Source organism: Crinia signifera, chromosome 3, assembly GCF_055691185.1.
Source record: "Crinia signifera chromosome 3, ASM5569118v1, whole genome shotgun sequence".
Taxonomy (NCBI): domain Eukaryota; kingdom Metazoa; phylum Chordata; class Amphibia; order Anura; family Myobatrachidae; genus Crinia; species Crinia signifera.
In genome coordinates this window covers 316,135,998-316,159,192 of record NC_139219.1, presented here as the reverse complement: position 1 = coordinate 316,159,192, position 23,195 = coordinate 316,135,998, and the positions used below count along the sequence as shown (strand labels likewise).

The 23,195-nt window shown below is 46.0% G+C and overlaps 1 protein-coding gene and 1 pseudogene across 1 annotated transcript in view; one reads left to right on the top strand and one right to left on the bottom strand.

Moving 5' to 3' along the window:
• Positions 1-529: 529 nt before the first annotated feature.
• Positions 530-667, bottom strand: LOC146066092 (U2 spliceosomal RNA; annotated as a pseudogene).
• A 743-nt stretch (positions 668-1,410) lies between these two features.
• CDC5L (cell division cycle 5 like) overlaps positions 1,411-23,195 on the top strand; it is a 32,764-nt gene continuing 10,979 nt past the window's right edge. The window contains exons 1-14 of the mRNA XM_083178695.1: positions 1,411-1,593; positions 4,170-4,273; positions 5,718-5,879; positions 7,420-7,550; positions 9,181-9,280; positions 11,284-11,502; positions 12,642-12,789; positions 13,168-13,356; positions 14,711-14,859; positions 16,238-16,400; positions 16,977-17,141; positions 17,881-17,961; positions 18,601-18,846; positions 19,802-19,999. Coding sequence (XP_083034821.1) covers positions 1,549-1,593; positions 4,170-4,273; positions 5,718-5,879; positions 7,420-7,550; positions 9,181-9,280; positions 11,284-11,502; positions 12,642-12,789; positions 13,168-13,356; positions 14,711-14,859; positions 16,238-16,400; positions 16,977-17,141; positions 17,881-17,961; positions 18,601-18,846; positions 19,802-19,999 — 2,100 coding nt within the window. The 5' untranslated portion in view covers positions 1,411-1,548. The remainder of the gene's footprint in view (positions 1,594-4,169; positions 4,274-5,717; positions 5,880-7,419; positions 7,551-9,180; positions 9,281-11,283; positions 11,503-12,641; positions 12,790-13,167; positions 13,357-14,710; positions 14,860-16,237; positions 16,401-16,976; positions 17,142-17,880; positions 17,962-18,600; positions 18,847-19,801; positions 20,000-23,195) is intronic.

The window sequence follows — 23,195 nt, the reverse complement described above, 5'->3', positions numbered from 1 at the left end:
AATTTCCCCCATAGTGTGTAGTTTTGTTACAAATTAGTGGGTAAGTTTTAGGGCCTGTATGTTGTTTCTCTAGTGTGCATGGGTAGATAGTGGTAGTGCACCTTTGAGGGAGGACTGCTGTGTTCATTTAATCCAGCCGATGCTGAGATACCATGACATATCCATCCATCTGAGAGACTAATGCGAGTGACATTTTACAGTGTCACCAACAAACAAAAGTTAATATTAATCAATCTGATATTCAGACACTATTGATGCTTTAGTTTTGCCTGTCAAAGTATAGTGATGTGGTAATCCCGCCTACTGTTATGTTGGCTCCGCCCATTATTGAATTGTTGCCGCCCACATGAGGCCACTTCCAGAAATATTCCAGGGCCACTTTTAGTCCCCAATCCGCCCCTGGTCCACCTGTCAAAACATTTGACCCCTAGCGACATTACTGCGGTGGGTGCTGTAATGTAGAAATTATATAAATTTCAATGACAATGAGGGAAGATGGATAAGATTTGGCGGGTGATAAAGCAGAGAGATAAAGTATCGGTAAATAAGCCCCCAACTGCCATGTTTCATGCTGTGACAGGAGCTGGTGGGTTGGTACATTGGGCCTAATTCAGACTGATAAGAACAGATACTACACTTGATCTTGGCCAAAAGGCCTAGAAGCGCTGGAACACCCAGCGCTTATCTAGATAGATAGAGTATATAGCACTATATCAATCTATAAATATATAGTGCAATTCCTAGATTGGGAGATTCCTAGATTGCATGGAGTTAGGGAAGTCGCTCCTATTTAAGGGAGTCTCCCTTACATTCAGACTGAGTATTAGCAAATATTCACATACTAATTACCGCACGTCATAATTCTTTCTGGCCCCTTTGGGACCAGTATTTTGTATTGGGTTTTAACTTTTTACATATGGAGACATAGGGCCAGATGCACTAAGCTTCAAAAGTGATAAAATAGAGAGTGATAAACAGCCAGCCAATCAGCTCCTACCTGCCATGTCACAAACTGTGTTTGAAAAATGTCAGGCAAGAGCTGATTTGCTGGTTGTTTATCACTCTACATTTTATCACTTTTGAAGCTTAGTACATCTGGCCCCTAGAGGAATAAAATAGGCAAAAGTTATAAATCAACACTGCGGAGCGGTTACCCCCTGAAGTTGCGGGATGCGGCCGGCAGAGGGCGCTGTGCAGAGCGGTGTCCCGTCCTATAGCTGCTTCCAGCGGGCAGAAGGCGCTCTACAGTGGTGTCCCGTCCTATAGCTGCATCCAGCCGGCAATGGGCGCTCTACAGTGGTGTCCCGTCCTATAGCTGCATCCAGCCGGCAGAGGGCGCTGTACAGAGTGGTGTCCCCTCCTATAGCTGCATCCAGCCGACAGAGGGCGCTGTGTAGAGCGGCGTCGCTGTAAGCCGCTCTCTCCCTCCGTCTGAGCTCGGAGACCCCGCGTCACTACAACAACTGCACCGGATCAGCGTGTTATCTGAGTTCTCGGTGTAACCGGCCCGTTCCCAGCAGCGCATCCCCGGGACCGAGCACCGCAGCCATGCCGCGCATCATGATAAAGGGCGGGGTGTGGCGGAACACCGAGGTGAGGCGGGCTCAGGGGACAGCCGGGTCTGGCCTGCGGGATGCACAGTCTCTGCTCTCCACCGCCATGCTGGGACTTGTGGTTCCACAGCAGCTGCAGGGTCACAGCTCACATCTCTCTGCTGGGACTTGTGCTCCTGCAGCAGCTGCAGGGTCACAGGCAGCTCACATCTCTCTGCTGAGACTTGTGGTTCCACAGCAGCTGCAGGGTCACATATATCTGCTGGGACTTGTGGTTCTACAGCAGCTGCATTTCACTGGTCCCCATCTCTCTGCTGGGACTTGTGGTTCCACAACTGCAGATCACGGTTCCCAATGGCTGGCTTATGCAGCATGCTGAGACTTGTGGTTCTACAGCAGCTGCAGGTTCACTGGTCCCCATCCCTCTGCTGGGACTTGTGGTTCCACAACTGTAGATCACGGTTCCCTATGGCTGGCTTAAGCAGAATGCTGGGACTTGTGGTTCCCCATGATTGGCTGGGACTTGTTCTACAGCTGCAGAGCACGGATCCCTATGGGTGCCGCCCTCCTGAACATGCTGGGACTTTTAGTTCTATAATGCTGTATGACCTGTACCAGATGTGTAACTGGCAGATAATCCTGGGACTTGTGGTTCCACAGCTGTGGGTTTGGATGCCGTAGCATGCTGAGACTACTGGTACCACTGATGCATGTTGCCAGGGGTTTCATACATCCTGGCGGGAGCCAGCAGCTCTGTTTATTTCTGGCACATGCGCTACATGCGGACTCTTTTAATGGGGTCCAATGGCCCCGCAGACTGCTGGGTATTCTGGTGCAGCAGGGTCATGTTCCCTATAGGTCATATTCAAATGTAGGTTTGTTGGGGTATTGCCGGCGTTTCAGCTCGCAGAATAAAAAAAAAAAGGGGGTACTTGTTTCCTAGCACGGCGCCCACAATATTACATGGTATCGCATCGCATGCGGGCATATGGCATGCGATTAAGAATTGTATAAGCACCCTAATGTGTGATTATAATATGAAATCCACCCCCACTATCAACGCCAACCCGAAGCATGGCGAGCGCAGGCGGTACGCGTACTCCAACCTTTTTATACCCCCATTATCCACGTCGGCATGGAGTTGATTTTAGATAGTGTGGCGAGCGGACGTGTATTAGTTCACATGTATTTCACTGCGCTCGCCACACTATCTAGAATCAACTCCGTGCCAACGTGGATAATGGGGGGTATAAAAAGGTCGGAGGACGCGTACCGCCGCGCTCGTCACGCTTCGGGTTGGCGTTGATAGTGGGGGTGCTTTGAACATTGTAAGCAACCATTACGGTGCTTATACAATTAATAATCTTTTATAGGGGAGCCATTTAACATTGAAAGCACCCATTAGGGTGCCTATACAATTTAAAATCGTATACCATCGCATGGTATGCCATATACAATGGTATACAATTTTAACATTGTATGACATTGGGGGCCATCGCGTCGCATCGCATACCATTGTATGCCTTATGCGATGGGCGCCGTGCTAGGAAACAAGTACCAAAAAAAGTTCTGATTTGCTCCGTTATACAGACTCAGTCACACAGATATACAAATGTCATATGAGTTTAATCAGCAGAGTCTCCTGGTGCTTTATAGTCTCATTGCTCTGCTAAAAAAATACATTAGCTGCATGGGACCTGGTGGCTCGTTCACGCCAGGCCTCCGGTGCTCCATCGCATATTGAGGTAGGATGTATGAGGACACATCTGTAAGTCCAGGGAACACTTTTATGCTGAGTACACATCAGAAAGATTTGAGCTCCATTTCCCCCAATTTGAATCGATTGTATGTAAAATGAGCAGACATATTTTCAATGCAATTCCGATCCGTGTCCCCGCCATGCGTTTGGTCACACTGGAGATTTTACCTGCTGCACCAAAGATTCGTCATCTACAATAGCAGGATGTCCATTCATTTGTAAATTAAAATCTAGTCTGCAGCAGTGTAGGTGTGAGGCAGGTATTCAATGCGGCCGGCGAGGGGGTTAAACAGCGAGGATTGCAGAAATCCAGCGATACTCGCTGTTTAACCCCCTCACCAGCTGCTCGCCCTATTCAATGTTCTGGGGAAATCCTTGCTGTCACAGGACGGCGAGGATTCCCCCAAACAGCGAGGCCAGCGGCTAATGCAGCAAACCCGCTGTATTTAGCCGTGAGTCTCGCTGCTTCTGGAGCCGCATACGCCAATTCCCCCTCGCTCAAAAACGGGAGCGAGGTGGAATTGCCGTATGAGGGGGGTGCATTTAATACTGACAGGGTGAGTGGTGACAGCGAGCAGGAAGCCCTGCTCGCTGTCGCCCATGGCATTTAATACCCCCCATGATGTACTAGTATCCAGCGGGGTAATCCAGTGCTGGCATGTGCCAATTCCCTGTGTACAAATAGAGTAAATCTAGTCCTCAGGGTACTGTACGTTATTGAAACGTCAGCTCTGTTCGTGTCTTTCAGTCAAAATAAAAAGCTTCAGGAATCACTCCGGAAGATTCCTTTTGGTTGTAGTGCGGTGGCTGTTTAATATCTATGTGCAACTTATGTTTTTCTTTTCTGTATCTTACAGGATGAAATTCTCAAAGCGGCGGTTATGAAATATGGCAAAAACCAATGGTCTCGTATTGCTTCCTTGCTGCACAGGAAATCTGCCAAGCAGTGCAAAGCCCGATGGTAATGCAAAATAAGACTTTATTAATTATACATTATTGTTATTAGACCTTTACTAAATGCAACTTGGGGGAAATATTCAAATAAGCCCTTAAAAGGAGAAGGTAATTGTAAAAAATGTGGTTTCCATGACATCACAATACCCAGCGTCTCAGGGGTGTATCCTGCCTTCCTAGTCCTTGAGGTCTGTGTGACCCTGGGCCACCTTATAGCAATACATCTGGAACAAGTAAAATAGCACTACTACCCTCAGCAGCCACACAATGACGTATAGATAGCTACTTTACCTGTCCCGTTACCAGTGCCACTGATATTATGGGGTTCTCTATGCTACCCCCTAGCTAGACAGGAGCAGAGCTCCAACAACAACATCCCCCTTTTTGCAGACACACTCTGACCATAAGAAATGGTAACGCTGCTTCCAGCTCCTCCGACTCCATTGTCAGTGTGTCAGTCATGCATGAAACAGAATCCACTGTCCAGGAATGGATGTATAACAAACTATACATTAGCCGATTATAACCAATATGGGTATTGGAAATCAGAAGTTCCATTCCCTGCAACATACATAGGGGGTCCAGGGTAGACTTTTACACAGTTAACAAAGACCAGCGCTCCCTTACACATGACAACGAGAACTCAATTGTTGATGTTTTATACTTTGTATTTTAGAAAATAAAGAAGAACGTACAATGCACTAGTGTCATGAATTCAATTCTAATAAAGCCCCATCTGTTTGGATCGTTTTGTTGTTTTTCCTATGATTGGGTGGGTTTCCAATTGGTACTTTAGTACCTCCCAATGCAGCGAGTGTCCTCCTCAGGTGTGTCTCTGAGCTGGCTGCATACACAGACACTCGCTCACTTTGGAGGCTGGTGCAAGTTATCATGGTGGGACCGATCAGCAAATCGGGCATTATTGTCGCAGACAGTCTACTGCCAAAAGACGCTTCGCCGCTCACCTGTGAATCGGGCCCTTAGGGAACAGTTTTCATAAACGTCACCTTAGTAAATGTTCCGCTGATAGGTTTCAGTAGGGATTTATAGTCAAAAAGTTTACATGGTGTTTTTTATTTTATTTATTTTTTGGTGTCTGTCGACATAGGTTGACATGGACACGTATAAGTGAATTTTGCCACTATTATAATATAACTGTGTGATGCCAACGTTGATGATAGAGTAAGAACACGTCGTTTTCTAACAAAAAAAAATCATGAAAAACTCCTTTCGACCTTTGTGGGGTTTTTGACTGTCAACCTTTTTCACGTGGACCCAGACACTGTAGATCTAATGACTGGATACCAGAGAGAGAGTCCTGTAAACAAGCTGCTAATGGTAGCGATGATCCGACCTCCGACAGCTGCGTCCTAGTAACCTGCTGAATGTTTCCTGTTTGTTGCTAGAATGTTCTAGAAGGCTGCTAACTGTTCTCTCTCCATATGTCATAGGTACGAATGGCTTGACCCAAGTATTAAAAAGACAGAGTGGTCTCGAGAAGAGGAAGAGAAACTTTTGCATCTGGCCAAGCTAATGCCGACGCAATGGAGAACCATCGCCCCAATCATCGGCAGGACGGCCGCCCAGTGTCTGGAGCACTACGAGTTCTTACTGTAAGTGGTGTCATGTGCCGCCCTTCTTACTCATGGTACAGGGCTCCGCCCACAGAATGGCTGCCTCCACTGTATACAGCCAGAGGGAACAGTAGTCGTTACCATGTCCCCTACCTGGCAGGCATTGTACAACCCTGATTCTTATGTGTCCTACATATATAAAATTATACAGAGCAGCTGATTGGTTGCCATGGACCACTTCTCCCTTATCACTGCTTCATAAATCAGCCCCTATTTAAGGTAATTAGATTAGACCAGGACGTGGCGCCTCTACAGAGCGACTTGCATAAACTGGAGGGTTGGGCAGTAAAATTGAAAAAGGTTTAATATTGATAAATGTAAGGTTATGCTTTTTGGGACCAGAAACTGGCAAGCAGCTAATTGGTAAACTCGTAGCAGCAAAGGCCAATAAGGTATTGGCATGCATAAAAAGGGGCGGGAAGAAAGTGTAATCATGCCACTGTATAAATCATTGGTGCGGCCTTATCTGGAATACGCTCTATGGTTCTGGTCAATACTCCAATAAAAAGTCATCTTGGAACTTGAAGGCTCAGAAAAGAGCAATTAAAATGAATACAGCGTCTGGAGTCATTTGGTTATGAGGAAAGGTTAGCCAAGGTTGCAGACTTTACGCACCCAGCAAAGGAAGGGTTTCTACACAGTAAGGAGGGAACGTTCTGGAATACTCTTCCTGAGAAGGTTACGGTGGCAGACTCAATGGAAACTTTAAAAAAGGGGTTAGACAAATATCTAGCAAAAAATATATACAGCGTTATAACCAGAATTCATAAGGTTCATTAGTGTACTCAGCAGTAAATCGGAGAAGCGTTTCGGGGTTGTCAGGCATCCCGGCTTATAAATGATGGGCAGTTCCCTTATCTGGGTCATTTATACCACAGGAACTTTAACCCCTTCAGTTGTAGTATTTTATAGGGAGCACTCCCCACTGGGCAAGGTTTTTTTGGGGAGCGTTCCAGCGGCAACGCCACGCACTAGATCAGCTGCTGCCCGGCTCTGCCCCCGACAACCCGGGGTATGTGCGGCGTGACATTAGCAAGGTCACTTCGCACACAGCCAGGGGGAAGGGGCGGGGCCAGGCTGTCAGGCGGCGGCTGAAGCTGATCTCAGAGGCGCTGCCCAGGAGGAGGGAGCACAGGTGGTGGCACTCCTGAGGATTTTCCGGGTTTGCCAGTCTGGGGACTGGCTAACAGCCCGGAATATTCTCGGGAGTGCCAGCTGGGTTAATGAATTTGTCTTTTTTTTTTTTTTTTTTCAATCTCAACAACTATGTAACTGTATGATGGGGAACCTCTGGCCATCCTGCTGTTGTTGAACTACGCATATCAGCATGCCCTGCTACAGTTTTGCTATTTGGCCATGCTAAAACTGTTGCAGGGCACACTGAGATAAGTAGTGCAGCAACAACTGGAGGGCCGAAGTTTCACCATCCCTCTCCTATATACTGTCTCCTGTCAGAGATGAGGTCATACTTCTTGTATATGTATTTATTTAATGTTCTATGTACTTTCTCTCCCATCAGGGATAAGGCCGCCCAAAGAGACAATGAGGAGGAGGCCGCAACTGATGACCCCCGAAAACTCAAACCTGGTGAAATTGACCCTAATCCTGAAACCAAACCAGCCAGACCGGACCCCGTGGACATGGATGAAGGTGCGTTCTCTAACACGTCTCACGGGTCATTTCTGGTCTGTTCATGAGTCATTAGTAGTGTTTGTGTATGTATAGGATCCCTGCGTTCTCATGTCTTATGTACTAATGAATAAAGCAAGGATCATGAATTCATTTTAGCTTGTGCTTTTTGTCTTTTTTATATATCTGTTTCGGTTTTTCATTATTTTAATTCAAACCATTAAGGAGTCAATTCAGTTGGATGGTAGTTGGCCTGTATAGGTTGCAAATTGCCTTATTCATGGAAAATTCACAATACAAATTTAGATGGGATCCCAATTACAACCTTGCATTGACGTAAAGCAGGCATGTCCAACGTTGGCCCTCCAGATGTTGTGAAACTACACATCCCAGCATGCTTTGCCACAGTTTTGCTATTAGGGAATGCTAAAACTATTGAAAAGCATGCTGGGATGTGTAGTTTCAAAACATCTGGAGGGCCAACGTTGGACATGCCTGACGTAAAGTAAACCTGCAGTTTTTTTGAATGCTACCCCTTGAGGTTGTAAAAAGGTTGGAAGAAATCTTTACCCTAAGGTAAACGTGTCAGGATTTGCTTTAGAACCCCTTGGACACCCCCCTAATGACTAATTAGGCATTTGAAAGTCTAAAATTAGCCTATAATTACAGATCATTTTTGCGGTAAAAAAAAAGACCTTAATTTACCCCAATATCAATGTGTTAGATTATGCACCTGAAATTTGATGAAAGCATTTATTTCTTCAAAACTTGCTTGCTTTGAATCATATTTTTTTAAACTTTATAATGGCCGCAAATTACCCTAACTTGCCCCCAACTTTTTTTTTGCCATTTAGTTCTTATGACTTTGAAGTTGTAAGCTTTTTACATTTTATGAAATTGTCACTATGACCAAGAAGGTCTCAATCTTTTTTTCATACACTTCTTCCACGTCGCCTACTGTAGAAAATATGCACCCCCATCCCCTACTGCACCTAATTGGATTGATCCCCTAAGCCAGTGTTTTTCAACTACACTGCCGTGTCGCACTAGTTTGCCTTAAACGGTTCTCACGTGTGCCCCCAGATCTAGAGATGCCCAAACCAGTTTACAGCCACCACCAGTTCAACTGTTATATACTGTTTTTTTTTTTTTAATATGGGGACCAATAGTTTTTCACTACCAGAGACCTTCAGAAAGGGGCACCTGAACTTAACCCTTTGAGTGTCAAGTGGATTTGTTAAAATCTGTGTGAAAATTGCCAAGCAAACATTGTTATTAAACATCAAGAAATATCATCTTTTTTATTTTCTATTTGAATTTTTTTTTTTTTTTTTATGTGAAGGTCCTGGTCGGCTCACGGGGGCTCGGCTGGCCATACACTGCTGCGAGAGATCACAGTAGTGTATGGCCAGCTTATTTCCTCCTCCACCCCATGACATCTCCGCAGGTGAGCGGCTCCCTTGCTCCTGCAGTGAGTCCCCAGCAGCAGAGGATTAGGGGGAATGTCTGTGTCAGCAGGCGAGTGTGCAGCACGGGTGTATGCCAATAGGTTGGGACTTGGGACTATGACACAGAAAGCTCTGTGTATGGAACTGGTTACTGTAATATAGTATCTGCATCTAGAGTCTCAAACGGTGTCTCCAATCTGCAGATGAGCTTGAGATGCTGTCTGAAGCCAGAGCGCGTCTTGCTAATACTCAGGGCAAAAAGGCCAAGAGGAAAGCCAGAGAGAAGCAGCTTGAGGAAGCCAGGTATGTACATTTAGAATCTGGGATATATAGTATATAGCCTGCCTGGATGGTGATGTCTGCCAAATAACAACCTGTTTTTTTTCCACTTGGACGTCCACTAGTGAATAGAGATTTATGCCCCTCCTTTTGGCACCCTGTAGGGTAGGGGTGGCCAAACTGGTCCTCGAGATCCACCAACAGTTAGGAATGATTGCAGCATGTTTCAAAATGTGACAGTAATGACTGGACCTGAGCACCAGCTAGGTGATCTGGGGAATGTGACCGTTAGCTGGTGCAATCTTTACTAGGTGGTCAGGACATGTGACTGTTGGTAATGACTACACCTGTGCACCAGCTAGGCGGTCTGGGAAATGTGACCTTTGTCCATCCCTGCTCTAGTGGGACAGAAGCAGTTAGATTTCCTCTCTTGCTCCTAGGTTTCCCCGGCTTCTGTCTAACACACTGGGCTGAGACCTTCATCCACCAGGAAGATGGTATTAGTTTGGGTTGCTCGGTTATCTATCATTGGGCAGATTCAAGTTAGCTATGGGATTTACCACGTTGCCAAATCTCCAGGTTTATTGCCCAGAGCCATTATTTGTTTCCCCACTGGTCTGCAATTATTTGCATTACCTGCACCCTCTGGGGTTAACTGGGTATTTGCATTAATCGAAAGGCTTTAGGCAGACTCTTAGCAGTAAAGGCCCCCATACATTAGGCCGACTTGTCCTTAGGACAAGTCGGACCCAATTCTCCCGTGAGCTCCCTGGGAGGCTCACGCAATTTGGCACTTGATGAGCCCAATTTGACATGTGATAAATCTGATTTTAAAATACCTGTCAAATGACTGGCCGTTCTCTGATTGGCTGGCTGAGAGCTCAGCCAATCAGAGAACGGCTAGTCATTTGACAGGAATTTTAAAATCGAATACCCGCCACTGCGCGTCCCGTCCCGCAGCGCTGCTGTGCTGATATCTATGATCATCACCGCCCGGCCAGGTCAGCGCTCACTGGCGCCGCTAGCTTAGCACTCAGGGACCCGCTGCCCGCCCCACTGCTCCCCCGGTGTCTGCATGCATATGCCTGTCAGGTGGGCCGGCATATGCATACAGGGAGGTCGGACGTAATCGTATGTATTGACCGTTCGACCTCCCTGATCCGGTCTGATGCGCACGGGACCGCGCATCGGATCGGATCAGATATCGCACACCTGCGATTTTGGGACGATTTCACCCGATTATCGGCACAAAGTGCCGAAATCGGATGAAATCGTCCCAAAATCGCATAGTGTATTGGGGGCCTTAAGGCACAAGGCTTATTGAATCTGCACGATTGTAACTGGGATAGCGGAGAGTAGCTCAGACTGTACACATGAGTTTGTTCCCTTTTCCCTACATAGTGAAGATGTACAATAGGTCAATCTGTTGGAATTGAGGCATTGGTGGTAAATGTGCCCTCTAGTGGTTGTATGTAATACTACAGCAGTGCTCAGCACACACTGGAAGGTCATATTGAAGGATCGGCACTGCTAAGTGGATCTCTGGCGGTTTTTCATCGCAGCTCACAACAATTATTTGTGGCCACGACTGTAAGACAGGGAGCTAATTGTGCAGTTTTCTCTACCATAGTAGAAATGTAACTGGAATATTCAATGATCATTATCTGTTATTCAGAGGGGTTTTAGATTTTTCTGTGGTCCCGAAATGAGGTCTGTACCTGTGCCTGACCGCATGCTTTCCCTGTTACAATATGTTTGCCGGATCATATGTGTAACTTAAAAAAAAAAAAAAAAAAAAAAAAAAAAAAAACAGCAATTCTAAATATGCAGCAAATTAATCTAATAAATAGGAGTTTGGATATTTCTAGCATATTAGTTGTAATTAGTGGGTTCCTGATGCATCAGAAGCTCATTGGATGCTGCTGTTCATTTTGGATAGATAGTCCCATTTGTTCCTTACCTGAGACGCTGATGACATGTTTCCCTTGGCTGAATATATTGTGATCATTTGTATTAATAACCCACAGGCGTTTGGCGGCTCTTCAGAAGCGCCGGGAGCTCCGAGCTGCGGGCATCGAGATTCAGAAGAAGAGGAAGAAGAAGCGGGGTGTAGATTACAACGCCGAGATCCCGTTTCAGAAGAAGCCGGCTCCGGGATTCTACGATACCTCCGAGGAGAACTATGACGCTCTGAACGCAGACTTCCGAAAACTACGACAACAAGACCTGGAGGGGGAGCTGAGATCGTAAGTTGGGTTTGCAGGAAAAGAACAACTTTGTGAAGGTCATTAGGACTATTGTCTAGTGCATTGTGTCTTGCCTAGGAATCATGCTCTTCTAGAGAGTGAAATGAAAAGCAGACGTTTCATATTCTCCAAAGCAACTGATAACAAATTATATGTTTCTGAATAAACTATTACCTTGGTGCCATCTATACACTGGATCGGAAGAACAAAACCAATTTTGCAGTATTCTTCTGACAGGTTCTCAATAATTGTCCTGAAAGTCCCAAGCAGTCCATGTTTTCCAAGTCTCCTCCCAGAATCACATGTGACCTAATTAGCTCTGTCTGTGGATCTTTTAAAATGTTTCAGTGAGTAACGAGTGCACCTGCCGGGTGATCTGGAAAATGTGAGCTGTCCAGTGGACCGAGTTTGAGTACCTATGTTCTATGTTGTACTACAGGAGATAAAGAGAAAAACTAATAGCATATTCACTTTTGGCCGTCACACCCCATCAAATGTTTCCACGCATGTTGGTGATGGGGTAGCTAATATGACCTAATCCTCTATGGCAGTGGTTCTCAAACTTTTTTGAATCACGGCACCCTAGATCAGTGGTTCCCAACAGTGCACGTTCTCCAGGTCACCAGACAGGTGCACTCATTCAGACACATTTTAATAGATCCACAGGTGGAGCTAATTATTTCACTGGAGGTGCTTGAGGGACCAGGGTTGGGAATCCAATGCTCAGCATTTTTTTTTGTTTTCATGGCACCCTTATGATCAAAGTTCTTTATTGATTTAAATATGAAATTAAGTAATTTCCCCTTTTTATACTGATAAGCCGGGTCGCACCCAGGATTTTAGACCCGGCTTGTGACCCCTTTTTACACTTGCCTCCTGACCCGGCATAATGGGAGGGGTGGTGATGATGTCATCAGGGGCGGGTTCTTGGCCAGTGCTGGGAGATGAGAGCATTTCGACCTAATGAGCGTATTCCTGGGATTGTAAGTGGAAGGTGTTTAGTGTTTGGCATTTGCACGTTCCGTCCTTGTGGGCTGAAAGGCTTGGATGAAAGGTTATGTGACTAACTACACAGTCACCGCTGCCATAGGCGGACCAGTATCACTGACATTACTTCATATTCTCTGTTTGCATGATAGAGAAAAAGAAGCAAAAGAGCGAAAGAAAGACAAACAGAATATAAAGAGGAAAAAGGATTCTGACCTGCCATCGGCAATCCTCCAAACAACCGGCGGGGTGTCGGAACTGACTAAGAAGAGGAGCAAACTGGTTCTACCCTCGCCGCAGGTTTGTACGGACTCCAACAAACTTGGAGACGTCTTCTGACTAAACCATAAGTTGAATTTTTTTTTTATTTTTTATTGTGTCAACCTCAAGGGGTTAAAAACAAATTTCTATTTAGCACTTGTGCAAGTCTCATCGTCTGGGCAGATAAATCCTGCTTTATGCAAATAGTTTGACCTGACTTGGGCCTGGAAAATGCATCTTTCCCCGAATATAATTATATCCATCGTAGCTGTTTGAAAAATCATAATTCAGTATTGTAAGCTCAGACTGTCCTCTGAGCACAGGGCTGGGGGAAAGGTCAATCGTCCTAGATTCATCACACTTCTTCCTCGGACCGGTAACTGCTGTATATTAACCCGGTGCTCATGTTTACTGTAGATTTCTGATGCAGAACTGGAGGAAGTGGTGAAGATTGGCCAAGCCAGTGAGATTGCACGGCAGACGGCGGAGGAATCGGGGATCACCAACTCCGCGTCCAGCACGCTGCTATCTGAATATAATGTCGCTAATAACAGCATCGCCTTGAGGACGCCTAAAACCCCAGCAGCCCAGGACCGTATACTGCAGGTAACCAGATATCACCGGTAACACCTGGTCATACCTCACAAATAACCCGGGTCCAACCCGGCTTGTTGCCAGGTCGACCCGGGTCTCTGTGTGCTGTGAAAGGGTATTTTAAAAAATACCGGGTCCAGCAATCTGACCGGGGTAAAAACAAGGGTTCTATCGTGGTCGGACCCAGTGTGAACGGGTAACCCGGGTCGAGTTCACTTCTATGGAGGAGGCAGCAGCCTCACCTTAGTGCTGCCTCCTTCCCCGCCTGACGCACCACCGCCCCGCCCTCCAGATGATGTCAGGTCACTGAGAGCCGCATTTACCGCAAGTGCTGGGTCAATCCCAGGATGACCTGTGTCCTGTTCATAAGCATTACTGGGGCAGATGTATTAGGACTGGGGAAGATATAAACTGGAGATAAGGTAAAAGGAGTTAAAGCACCAGCCAATCAACTCCCAACTGTCATTTTTAAACACATTTCATTGGATGGTGCTTTATCTCCTTTCACTTTATCTCCAGTTTCTCTCTTGTCAAGGCTTAATACATTTGACCCACTGCTAGTTACTTTAAGCCAGCGGTGGGGAACCTCCAGCCCGCGGGCTGTATACAGCCCTCGGAGCCGGTTCTTGTGGCGAGTCTCATACAGGGATAATCTTGCGAGAGCTACCGACCTCACCCGAGATTTCCCCTGTATGAGACTCCCTGCACAGCCGCCGGACCACACAGACCGGCGACTTGGAACCTGCGGCAGCCGCCGAAGAGTGGGACGGCTGCCGCTGGATGAATTGTAAGTTTATTTTATTTTTTGGCCCGCGGACACCAAAAGGTTCCCCACCCCTGCTTTAAGCTATTGGGCTGGTTGATTGGATGGGGCTTTGTCAGTGATCTTCCCAGTGTAATTATGAGCAGTGAAATCCTAGTGCAGACCGTTCCCAAATGTCATCGGAAAGGACCAACTTCATCTTGAAGCCCCTTCTGCTCAGATTGATCTCCCCACCCAGGATGTTCACAGTCATTTGAGGCTTACCAGCATAGTAAGGAATTATTCTTCTATCCTAATTGGATGGTTCTGTATAGAAATATTGCAATGCTGTACTTTATATAAATCTAGCACTGTTATGTTAGATTTTCAACGTTAAATTATTTAACGGTAACCTAGGTCACTGTAATCCTGGGGTGCGCAACCTAAATCTGCACATCCCAGCATGCCCTGACACAATTTTAGCATTAAATAATTCTAGGTAATCTGAGGCAGGGCATCCTGGGATGTGCAGTTCCACAACAGCCGCATGTTGAGCACTCCTGCCGTAATCTATCGATCCGTCCTCTGTGAAGTCCTATCCTTTTGGTCTTGTGTATTTTTCAGGAAGCTCAGAACTTGATGGCACTTACAAATGTGGACACCCCGCTGAAAGGTGGACTCAACACTCCCTTGCACGAGAGTGACTTCTCTGGGGTGACTCCTCAGAGACAAGTGGTCCAGACACCGAACACTGTCCTCTCCACTCCATTCAGGTAAGGAAGTTACCGCTCGCATGTTCCTTATGCATGCGGCAGTCGGCAAAGTGAGCGATTGCTGTTTTATAGATGGCCTATTGGGATCTTCCGCCTACTGCTCCTCTCCTTTATATTCCACATGTCCCGCTACAATGACTGTGCTTCTCACGTGGATGCAGACCTTTAGATCAGGCATGTCCAAACGATGGTCCTCCCAGCTGTTGTGAAACTACAAGTCCCATCATGCCTTGCCACAGTTTTGCTATTGGGGAATTCTAAAACGTTTGCAAGGCATGCTGGGATGTGTAGTTTCACAGCAGCTAAAGGGCCACTGTTTGGACACACCTGCTTTAGATCCTTAATGTATGTTACATGGCTTCTTCTTTCAGCCACACTAGAACGAGATACTTAAGTATATAGAAATAAGCAGGGATTTTAGTTGCAGTTATATAAATATGCATATGGCAGAAATTACTGTTCTACTGTTTTCCAATTTGCTAACGTTACTACTTAATTCTTTACTGATAAAGCTATATCTGTATTTGCATATCTCTAACATTGTGGCATGATAGGATTGGCCTATCACAAGATTCTGCTAGATTGATGTGACCGGTTCTCACACGTGGTTTGTTTTCAGCAGAACTTGGTCTAAATTCACATCTTTGCCCAGTGAGGCTGCCGTGTATGCGTGGAAGCGCCTTGTTTGGTGATGCTTTATCATTGTGTAATGTGTCAGGGAGTGAGCTGGTGTATGACCATCTGTCACACACAGATATACAAATTAATCTGCACTGTCTCTCAGTTCACCCTAGTTGCATTGCGATTAAAGGTGCACACACTAGAAAGATGTGTAAAAGATTAGATTTCCCTCCAACTCCCCGTCAGTCCTGGACAAAAGATTTTGTGCAAAGAGCACATTTTGCCAAAAATGTATCTCCAGATTTCAGAAAAATTTGGATCCCTTCTGCAGTACCCCAGGAAACCTTCCAGGCTGAGCTGCGCAGTCGGCTAGGGCTCCCCCGGAAGATTTCCGTGTGCGCCACTGACATGTAGATGCGCAGGACACCACCTCCCCCCCCCCCCCCCCCCCCCCATCCTCTCCCAACTCAAATACCCAACTGCCCGAATACTATACCCGATTCTCACAGATCTTTAGATCTGCAGCAGGGAAGATCAGAAGATGCAGCTAAAGATCTTCAGTAGTGCGCATCAGATTGTGAGTGATTTGTGGTAAAATCAGCCAATCGGCCCACAAATCGCTGTAGTGTGTGGACACCTTAAGATGCATATTTTGGTAAAAAGAATTAAAAAAAGATGCATTTTCTATCTTTATCACTATTTTGTTACTACTGGGATTACATCCACTTTTTTTTTTTCCTTCCATTAATTTCTGTAGAACGCCGTCTCAGAGCTCAGAAGGATTAACACCTCATGGGGGCATGACTCCTAAACCGGTTATTGCAGCCACACCAGGCAGGACACCACTGCGAGATAAGCTGAACATCAACCCGGAGGATGGATCTGTAGATTACAATGACCCAGCTTACATAAAGCAGTTGGTAAGAACGCTGAAAGACACTGGGGCATATTCAGTTAGCCGCGGGCTGTAACTAAGGATGCCAATCCCAGGGCATTTTTTTTTATTCCCGGGATGGGCATCCCTAATAAAAAAAACAAAAATAAAAAAAACACGCTCGTCTGGAGCCTGCAACCAGTTTAGAGAAAAGGCATAACATGGATGTTGGCGTGCACCTCTGGAGGGTGCGAGAAAAATTCCAAGTTAAGTGCTTTCCAGATGTAGGTTGCGGCCTGACTGCAGGGTACCAGCAGTTTACCTAGCTCTATGTAGTACAGTCAGCATCTCATTGAATCTGGACCATATATTACAATTTTTATGGTATATAGGGGGCTAATTTATTTATTTATTTTTTGCTCCCCCCCAGACCTATGTGTTTTTCGTGGATGCGATCATGAAATTGGTCATCCTATCTGGGATTCTTTTTTCAGTGTTCAGTCGTCAAGTTTGGGGTAGTCAGTGATGCGTTTTAAGTAGACCCATATGTTGGGTGTTCTGTCCGCTAACCTGAACAATGGTTACCTTGATCCCTAAAGTTCCACAAATGTTTCCCAACCAGGAAAGAGAGTCCCGGGAGCAGCTGCGCCTTGGCTTAATGTCTCTACCGACTCCGAAAAATGACTTTGAGATCGTCCTGCCAGAAAATGCAGAGAGAGAGCTCGAGGAGCGAGACCACGAAGACACTTTCATTGAAGATGCTGCTGATGTTGAATCTCGCAAACAGGTGAGATAAAAATAAATCCGCGCCTGGATGCTTGGTGAGACGGGATCTCCTCTCATACTTGTTAAAATGTAAACAATCGTTTGGTGAGCAGAGGTGAACCATGAGTAATTATGGAAGTATGCTAGTGATGGAATAGGTCAGGGACAGCCAACCCGGTCCTTGAGATCTACCATTGGTTCAGGTTTCCCAGATCACCTAGCTGGTGCACAGCTGTAGTCATTACCAACTGTCACATTCCCCAGATCACCTAGCTGGTGCACTGCTGTAGTCATTACTAACTGTCACATTCCCCAGATCACCTAGCTGGTGCACAGCTGTAGTCATTACTAACTGTCACATTCCCCAGATCACCTAGCTGGCGCACAGCTGTAGTCATTACCAACTGTCACATTTTCAGATATGCGCCATTCATTTCTACTACAGGTGGCCCGAGACACATGATCTGTTACTAGCTCCTGAGGACAGGTTTGGCCGCCCCTGGAATAGATCATACAAAGAGATCAGTTCTAGGCTGAACTTGATAGACTTTGTTTCTTCAACCTCACAAACTGCTACTATCTATCATGAGTAAAATCCACTGCAAAGTCTGTAGAAACACCTGAACTGCTCGGACACTCACATTATATTCATAACATAAGTTACTGAAGCATAAAAGTTACACCCGGTACATGACCATCTGTGTAGTTCCGGCTGCAGGAAATGTAACATTGACCCTTTACTGATTTGTTCCCCTCTGTAGGCGATCAGAGACGCACAACGGGCGCGGGAGCTGAAGCAGCGGCACACAGCCGTGCAGAAGGACCTGCCGAGACCCTCAGAAGTAAGATGCTGCTGCTGTTCTGCCAGAGCCGCAGTGTCGGAGTAGTCAATCCAATCCGCATATACCAACCTATGTCTGTGTATGTCTGAGGGACAGACTGTGGTATGGCACAGTTGGGGGGGAGGGGGGGGGGGCTCTGCTTCTTGCATCGGTGGCAATTGGAGTTTCTCCAGCTCTTGGGGAACTAAAAGTCTCAGCCAGTGTGCTTTGTTGGTATGAAGGCCCTGAGTTGCAGCAAAACCTCTCGTCGGGGTATGGGTCATTGGCTGGACCTAGATTAGGTCGACATGTATTGGGTTGACCACTGAAGGTCGATCTGGCTTATGTCGACACAGGAGTTAGGTCGACAATGTTTTTTTTTTTTTTTTTATCAGTGTCGACATAGACACTGTCTAATTGTAGTGGATGGCAGGGCAAGAAATACCGCCGGTCAACTAAAAAACTGTGAAAAACTCATGCTGACCTTTTGACTGTCGACCTAATGCTTGTGTCGCCCTAAGCAATGTCGACTCCCAAAAAAAAAAAGTTAAATACTCATGTCGACCTCACAGAAAAATTGGGACTGAGCAGTTCTGGAGAGAGGTCCTACAGATGGACTTGGTATTTCCTCTCCTAGTGTAACCTCTGTCTGCCCCGCAGGTCAATGAGACCATATTGAGGCCTCTGAATGTGGAGCCGCCACTGACCGACCTGCAGAAGAGCGAAGAGATGGTGAAGAAGGAGATTATCACTATGCTCCACTACGACTCGCTCCACCATCCGTATGGCGATGGCGTTGGGAGTAAGAAGAGCAAAGTGCCCGGGATGGTGGCCACCAGCACAGAACACGCGGTGTACTTAGAGCAGAGCCCGTATGAGAAGTATTCCAAAGAAGAGCTAAAACATGTAAGTATGCCGAATATCTATCTATCTCTCTGGTGGTGGGTGGTCCGACACTCCGCTCGGCCCTATATAGCTCTATCCTCCCTCACTGGCTGAGTGTTAGTGGGTGTTGTCCTGCTGCTATATACAGACACATACTGTACATATTCTTCCCTGGGAAACACATATTAAAGAGACCAACTGTACCTGTTGGATCCGATTACTTGAACAATGGTTACATTGGGGCAGATGTATTAAACCTGGTGAAGAGATAAACTGGAGATAAAGTGGAAGGAGATAATGCACCAGCCAATCAGATCCCAACTGTCATATTTCAAACACAGCTGATTGGCTGGTGCGTTATCTCTTCCAAGTTATCTCCACTTTATCTCCAGTTTATCACTTCTCCAGGCTTAATACATCTGCCCCAATGATCTCTAAGGTTTTACAACCAGCAAAGAGGGTCCCGGGAGCACCTGCTCCTTGGGTTACTGTCTCTACCAACTATTAAAGAGCAGGCAAAGCCGTAGTGATGTACAGATATAACCGTGCTCATCATCGTCGCGCCAGTCGCCACTTGCAGCTCCCGTGGCGATTGCTGCCATCCCAACAACATGCATGTGCATCTAATTAGCTCTTGTGGCTCATAGAAATGCATTGAGCGGCGTTCTCACAGCACGGCGACTCCACGCCTAGGGTGCGAATTTTGCGTTTTATACGGGCACAAGCGGTGGCGTTCTAGCAGCGATGAGCGCAGCTAAATCTGCTTGTTGTGTTGAGCGGCACCTGATATAACTGGGTATGGGTCATTGGACAGACAGCAACTAGTCAACATTGGGCGCACGTGAATACGTGATCATTCCCTAACTGCACCAATGGGGTTTTCATTCATTACTGTAGCTTTGGTTCCCATGTGTCCATAGCTCTGGTATATGTGGGTGTGATGGCTGCTCATTCTCCTGTGCGTGTGTTTGTCCAGGCTGAGGAGCTCCTTCAGCAAGAGATGGAAGTGGTGAAGCAAGGTATGGGACACGGAGACCTGTCCATCGATGCCTACAACCAGGTGTGGGAGGAGTGTTACAGCCAGGTGCTGTACCTGCCTGGACAAGGACGTTACACCCGGGCTAACCTGGCCAGCAAGAAGGAAAGAATAGATTCCCTGGAGAAACGACTAGAGGTGAGCAGTCCCGTTCTCACTGTATGCTGGTAATCGCATTATGCATGCACACATCTGATTCGCTGCTGGCTTCCATGAGTCACAGGACACTTCACCTCCTATATTACACTGCGGTGGTCTGCATAGAATCTGCAGCGGTTGTACACAGTATACAGTAAAGGTGGCCACACACTAGAACGATTTTTGGGCCGATTTTCGATAAATCGGTCGATATTTACCGATAATCGGTCGAAAATCGGCCGATGCTCGCTCCCGTGGATCTTTTGCTAAATCTTCTGATCTTACGTGCTGCACAAAAGATCAGAAGATTTAACAAAAGATCCATAGGAACGCACACGGGATCTTAAGAAAAATCTTTGGTAAAGACGTGCACTTGCCTGAAATCTTTTGTCCAGATCGGACAAAAGATTTGAAGGCTAATTTATGCGCACATCTTATGATCGCAGATCTTTCTAGTGTGTGGGCACCTTTAGTCCCAAGTGCTAAACTGGTCCTAGTAAGTATACAAGGCCTTTGGGTATTATTATAGTCTGATTATCTCGGGCATTATTATATTGGGGGAGTCAACATAAAATTCTGAGTTTTTATTCATTATAAGGTATGATACAGATCAATGGGGCAGATGTATTAAGCCTGGTGAAGAGATAAACTGGAGATAAAGTGGAAGGAGATAACTCCCCAGCCAATCAACTCCCAACTGTCATATATAAAAACACAGCTGATTGGCTGGTGCGTTATCTCTTTCTACTTTATCTCCAGTTTATCTCTTCACCAGGCTTAATACATCTGCCCCATTGACTCCTATAGAGCTTGTGATTTGGTTTAAAGACCATAATAAAATAAACACTGAGCAGTGATCCCAACTGGCTCCTTTCCCATCCACCAGTTACACAAATACTGGGCGTTGGTAACCTTTTCAGACCATGGTTTTGGAAACTGCGAGGTGGGCAATAATAATAATACATATAAGGTCAATTACAAGATTTTCCAACTGTAATATTTTTGAATGTTATTTGTTAAACGGCCTTCCTACCTCCAATAAAGTCTATCCTATTATTTGCGTAGGTGGCGAGGTGCCGTTCCAACATGTTTAAATTCCGGCAACGGCACCCGATCTAACCCGATCTCGCACCCATCACAGGGCTGAATTCGCTGTAAACTGTTCGCAACCCTATGGGGCAGTGAGCACTCCACTGCAAATTCCATCCGCCATAAAGTGCGCCCAGTGCTGTGAAAATCTGCACTCGAGAATCATCTGCGTCTAATAGGATTGATCCCTATTCTCTGTGGTTACCTAGTGTGTCACTAGGTAACTATCACTGCTGATTCCATTTGTACAGGGCATCGGCATATGCTGCGCTATATAAAAACCTGTAAATAAACAAATAGCAATGAACTACTAAAGGTAAAACGCAGCAGTGGTTTTGGAAACCTAACATTATAATTTAGTCCGTTGTGTACATATTAATGTGGCAATAGATACTGGTAACCAAGTGTACTAGTGTTGTGCCAGCAGGTGGCAGCAAAGTTCCACGTAACTGTGCTCACTTTCAGAATATTTCATTCGTCGGCATTCGGCTGTTCTGCAAGCCTTTGTCTGCAGTCAAGTAGAAAGGTCAGGTTCACCAGTGTAAAAGTCCTCCCGACATACTGAACTATATACATAGATGACTATCTCCGTTACGCCGGCAGACTTTTCGGCTTACTGCTCTTGAATAATCTAATTATGTCAAATAAATTTCATTAACTGTCGTGTGTACAGCTCACACGTGTTCCACAGCGCTGTATACAGAATCTCAGTCATTGACATCAGTCGCAACCCCAATGGAGCTTACAATCTACAGTATATTCCCTATCACATGGACACGGGCATACACACTATGGTTAATTTTGTGGCAAGAGCCAATTAACCTACCGCTATGTATTTGGTGTGTCAGCGAGAACCGGGGGCACCCAGAAGAAACCCACGCAAACAACAGGGGAAGGACATACAAACTTCTGGTTAATCAGTGCCGTGATCAGGAATTGGGCTCAGGACATCAGTGCTGGAAGGAAGCAATGCTAACCACTACGAGAAGATCATGGAAACCATGTGATTCGACTGCATTAATATGAAAGTTTCAGTTTGGAACAAGGTACATATAGGTGGATCTGTGACATAGACAGCTGTGAATCCTGTCACAGAACACAATAATAGTCATGTGATACTTGGACAGTGTTCGCAAAAACCACCCCAAAAAGGGAGTCCTGGGGACCCTTCACTTCTAAAAATTCGGGTCCTACCTGACCTTTTCTGGGTCCCAACGGAATAAAGCCTCCTCTCTCCTTCTCCCCAGCATGGCACATGTGGGTCGAAGGGGAAGGGGGTGTACCGTAATGCCCAGTACACATTAGAGCACACACCGTAATGCCCAGTACACATTACAGCACACACCGTAATGCCCAGTACACATTAGAGCACACACCGTAATGCCCAGTACACATTAGAGCACACACCGTAATGCCCAGTACACATTAGAGCACACACCGTAATGCCCAGTACACATTATAGTACACACCGTAATGCCCAGTACACATTATAGTACACACCGTAATGCCCAGTACACATTAGAGCACACACCGTAATGCCCAGTACACATTAGAGCATACACCGTAATGCCCAGTATACATTAGAGCATACACCGTAATGCCCAGTATACATTAGAGCATACACCGTAATGCCCAGTATACATTAGAGCATACACCGTAATGCCCAGTACACATTAGAGCACACACCGTAAATGCCCAGTACACATTAGAGCATACACCGTAAATGCCCAGTACACATTAGAGCATACACCGTAAATGCCCAGTACACATTAGAGCATACACCGTAAATGCCCAGTACACATTAGAGCATACACCGTAAATGCCCAGTACACATTAGAGCATACACCGTAAATGCCCAGTACACATTAGAGCATACACCGTAAATGCCCAGTACACATTAGAGCATACACCGTAAATGCCCAGTACACATTAGAGCATACACCGTAAATGCCCAGTACACATTAGAGCATACACCGTAAATGCCCAGTACACATTAGAGCACACACCGTAAATGCCCAGTACACATTAGAGCACACACCGTAAATGCCCAGTACACATTAGAGCACACACCGTAAATGCCCAGTACACATTAGAGCACACACCGTAA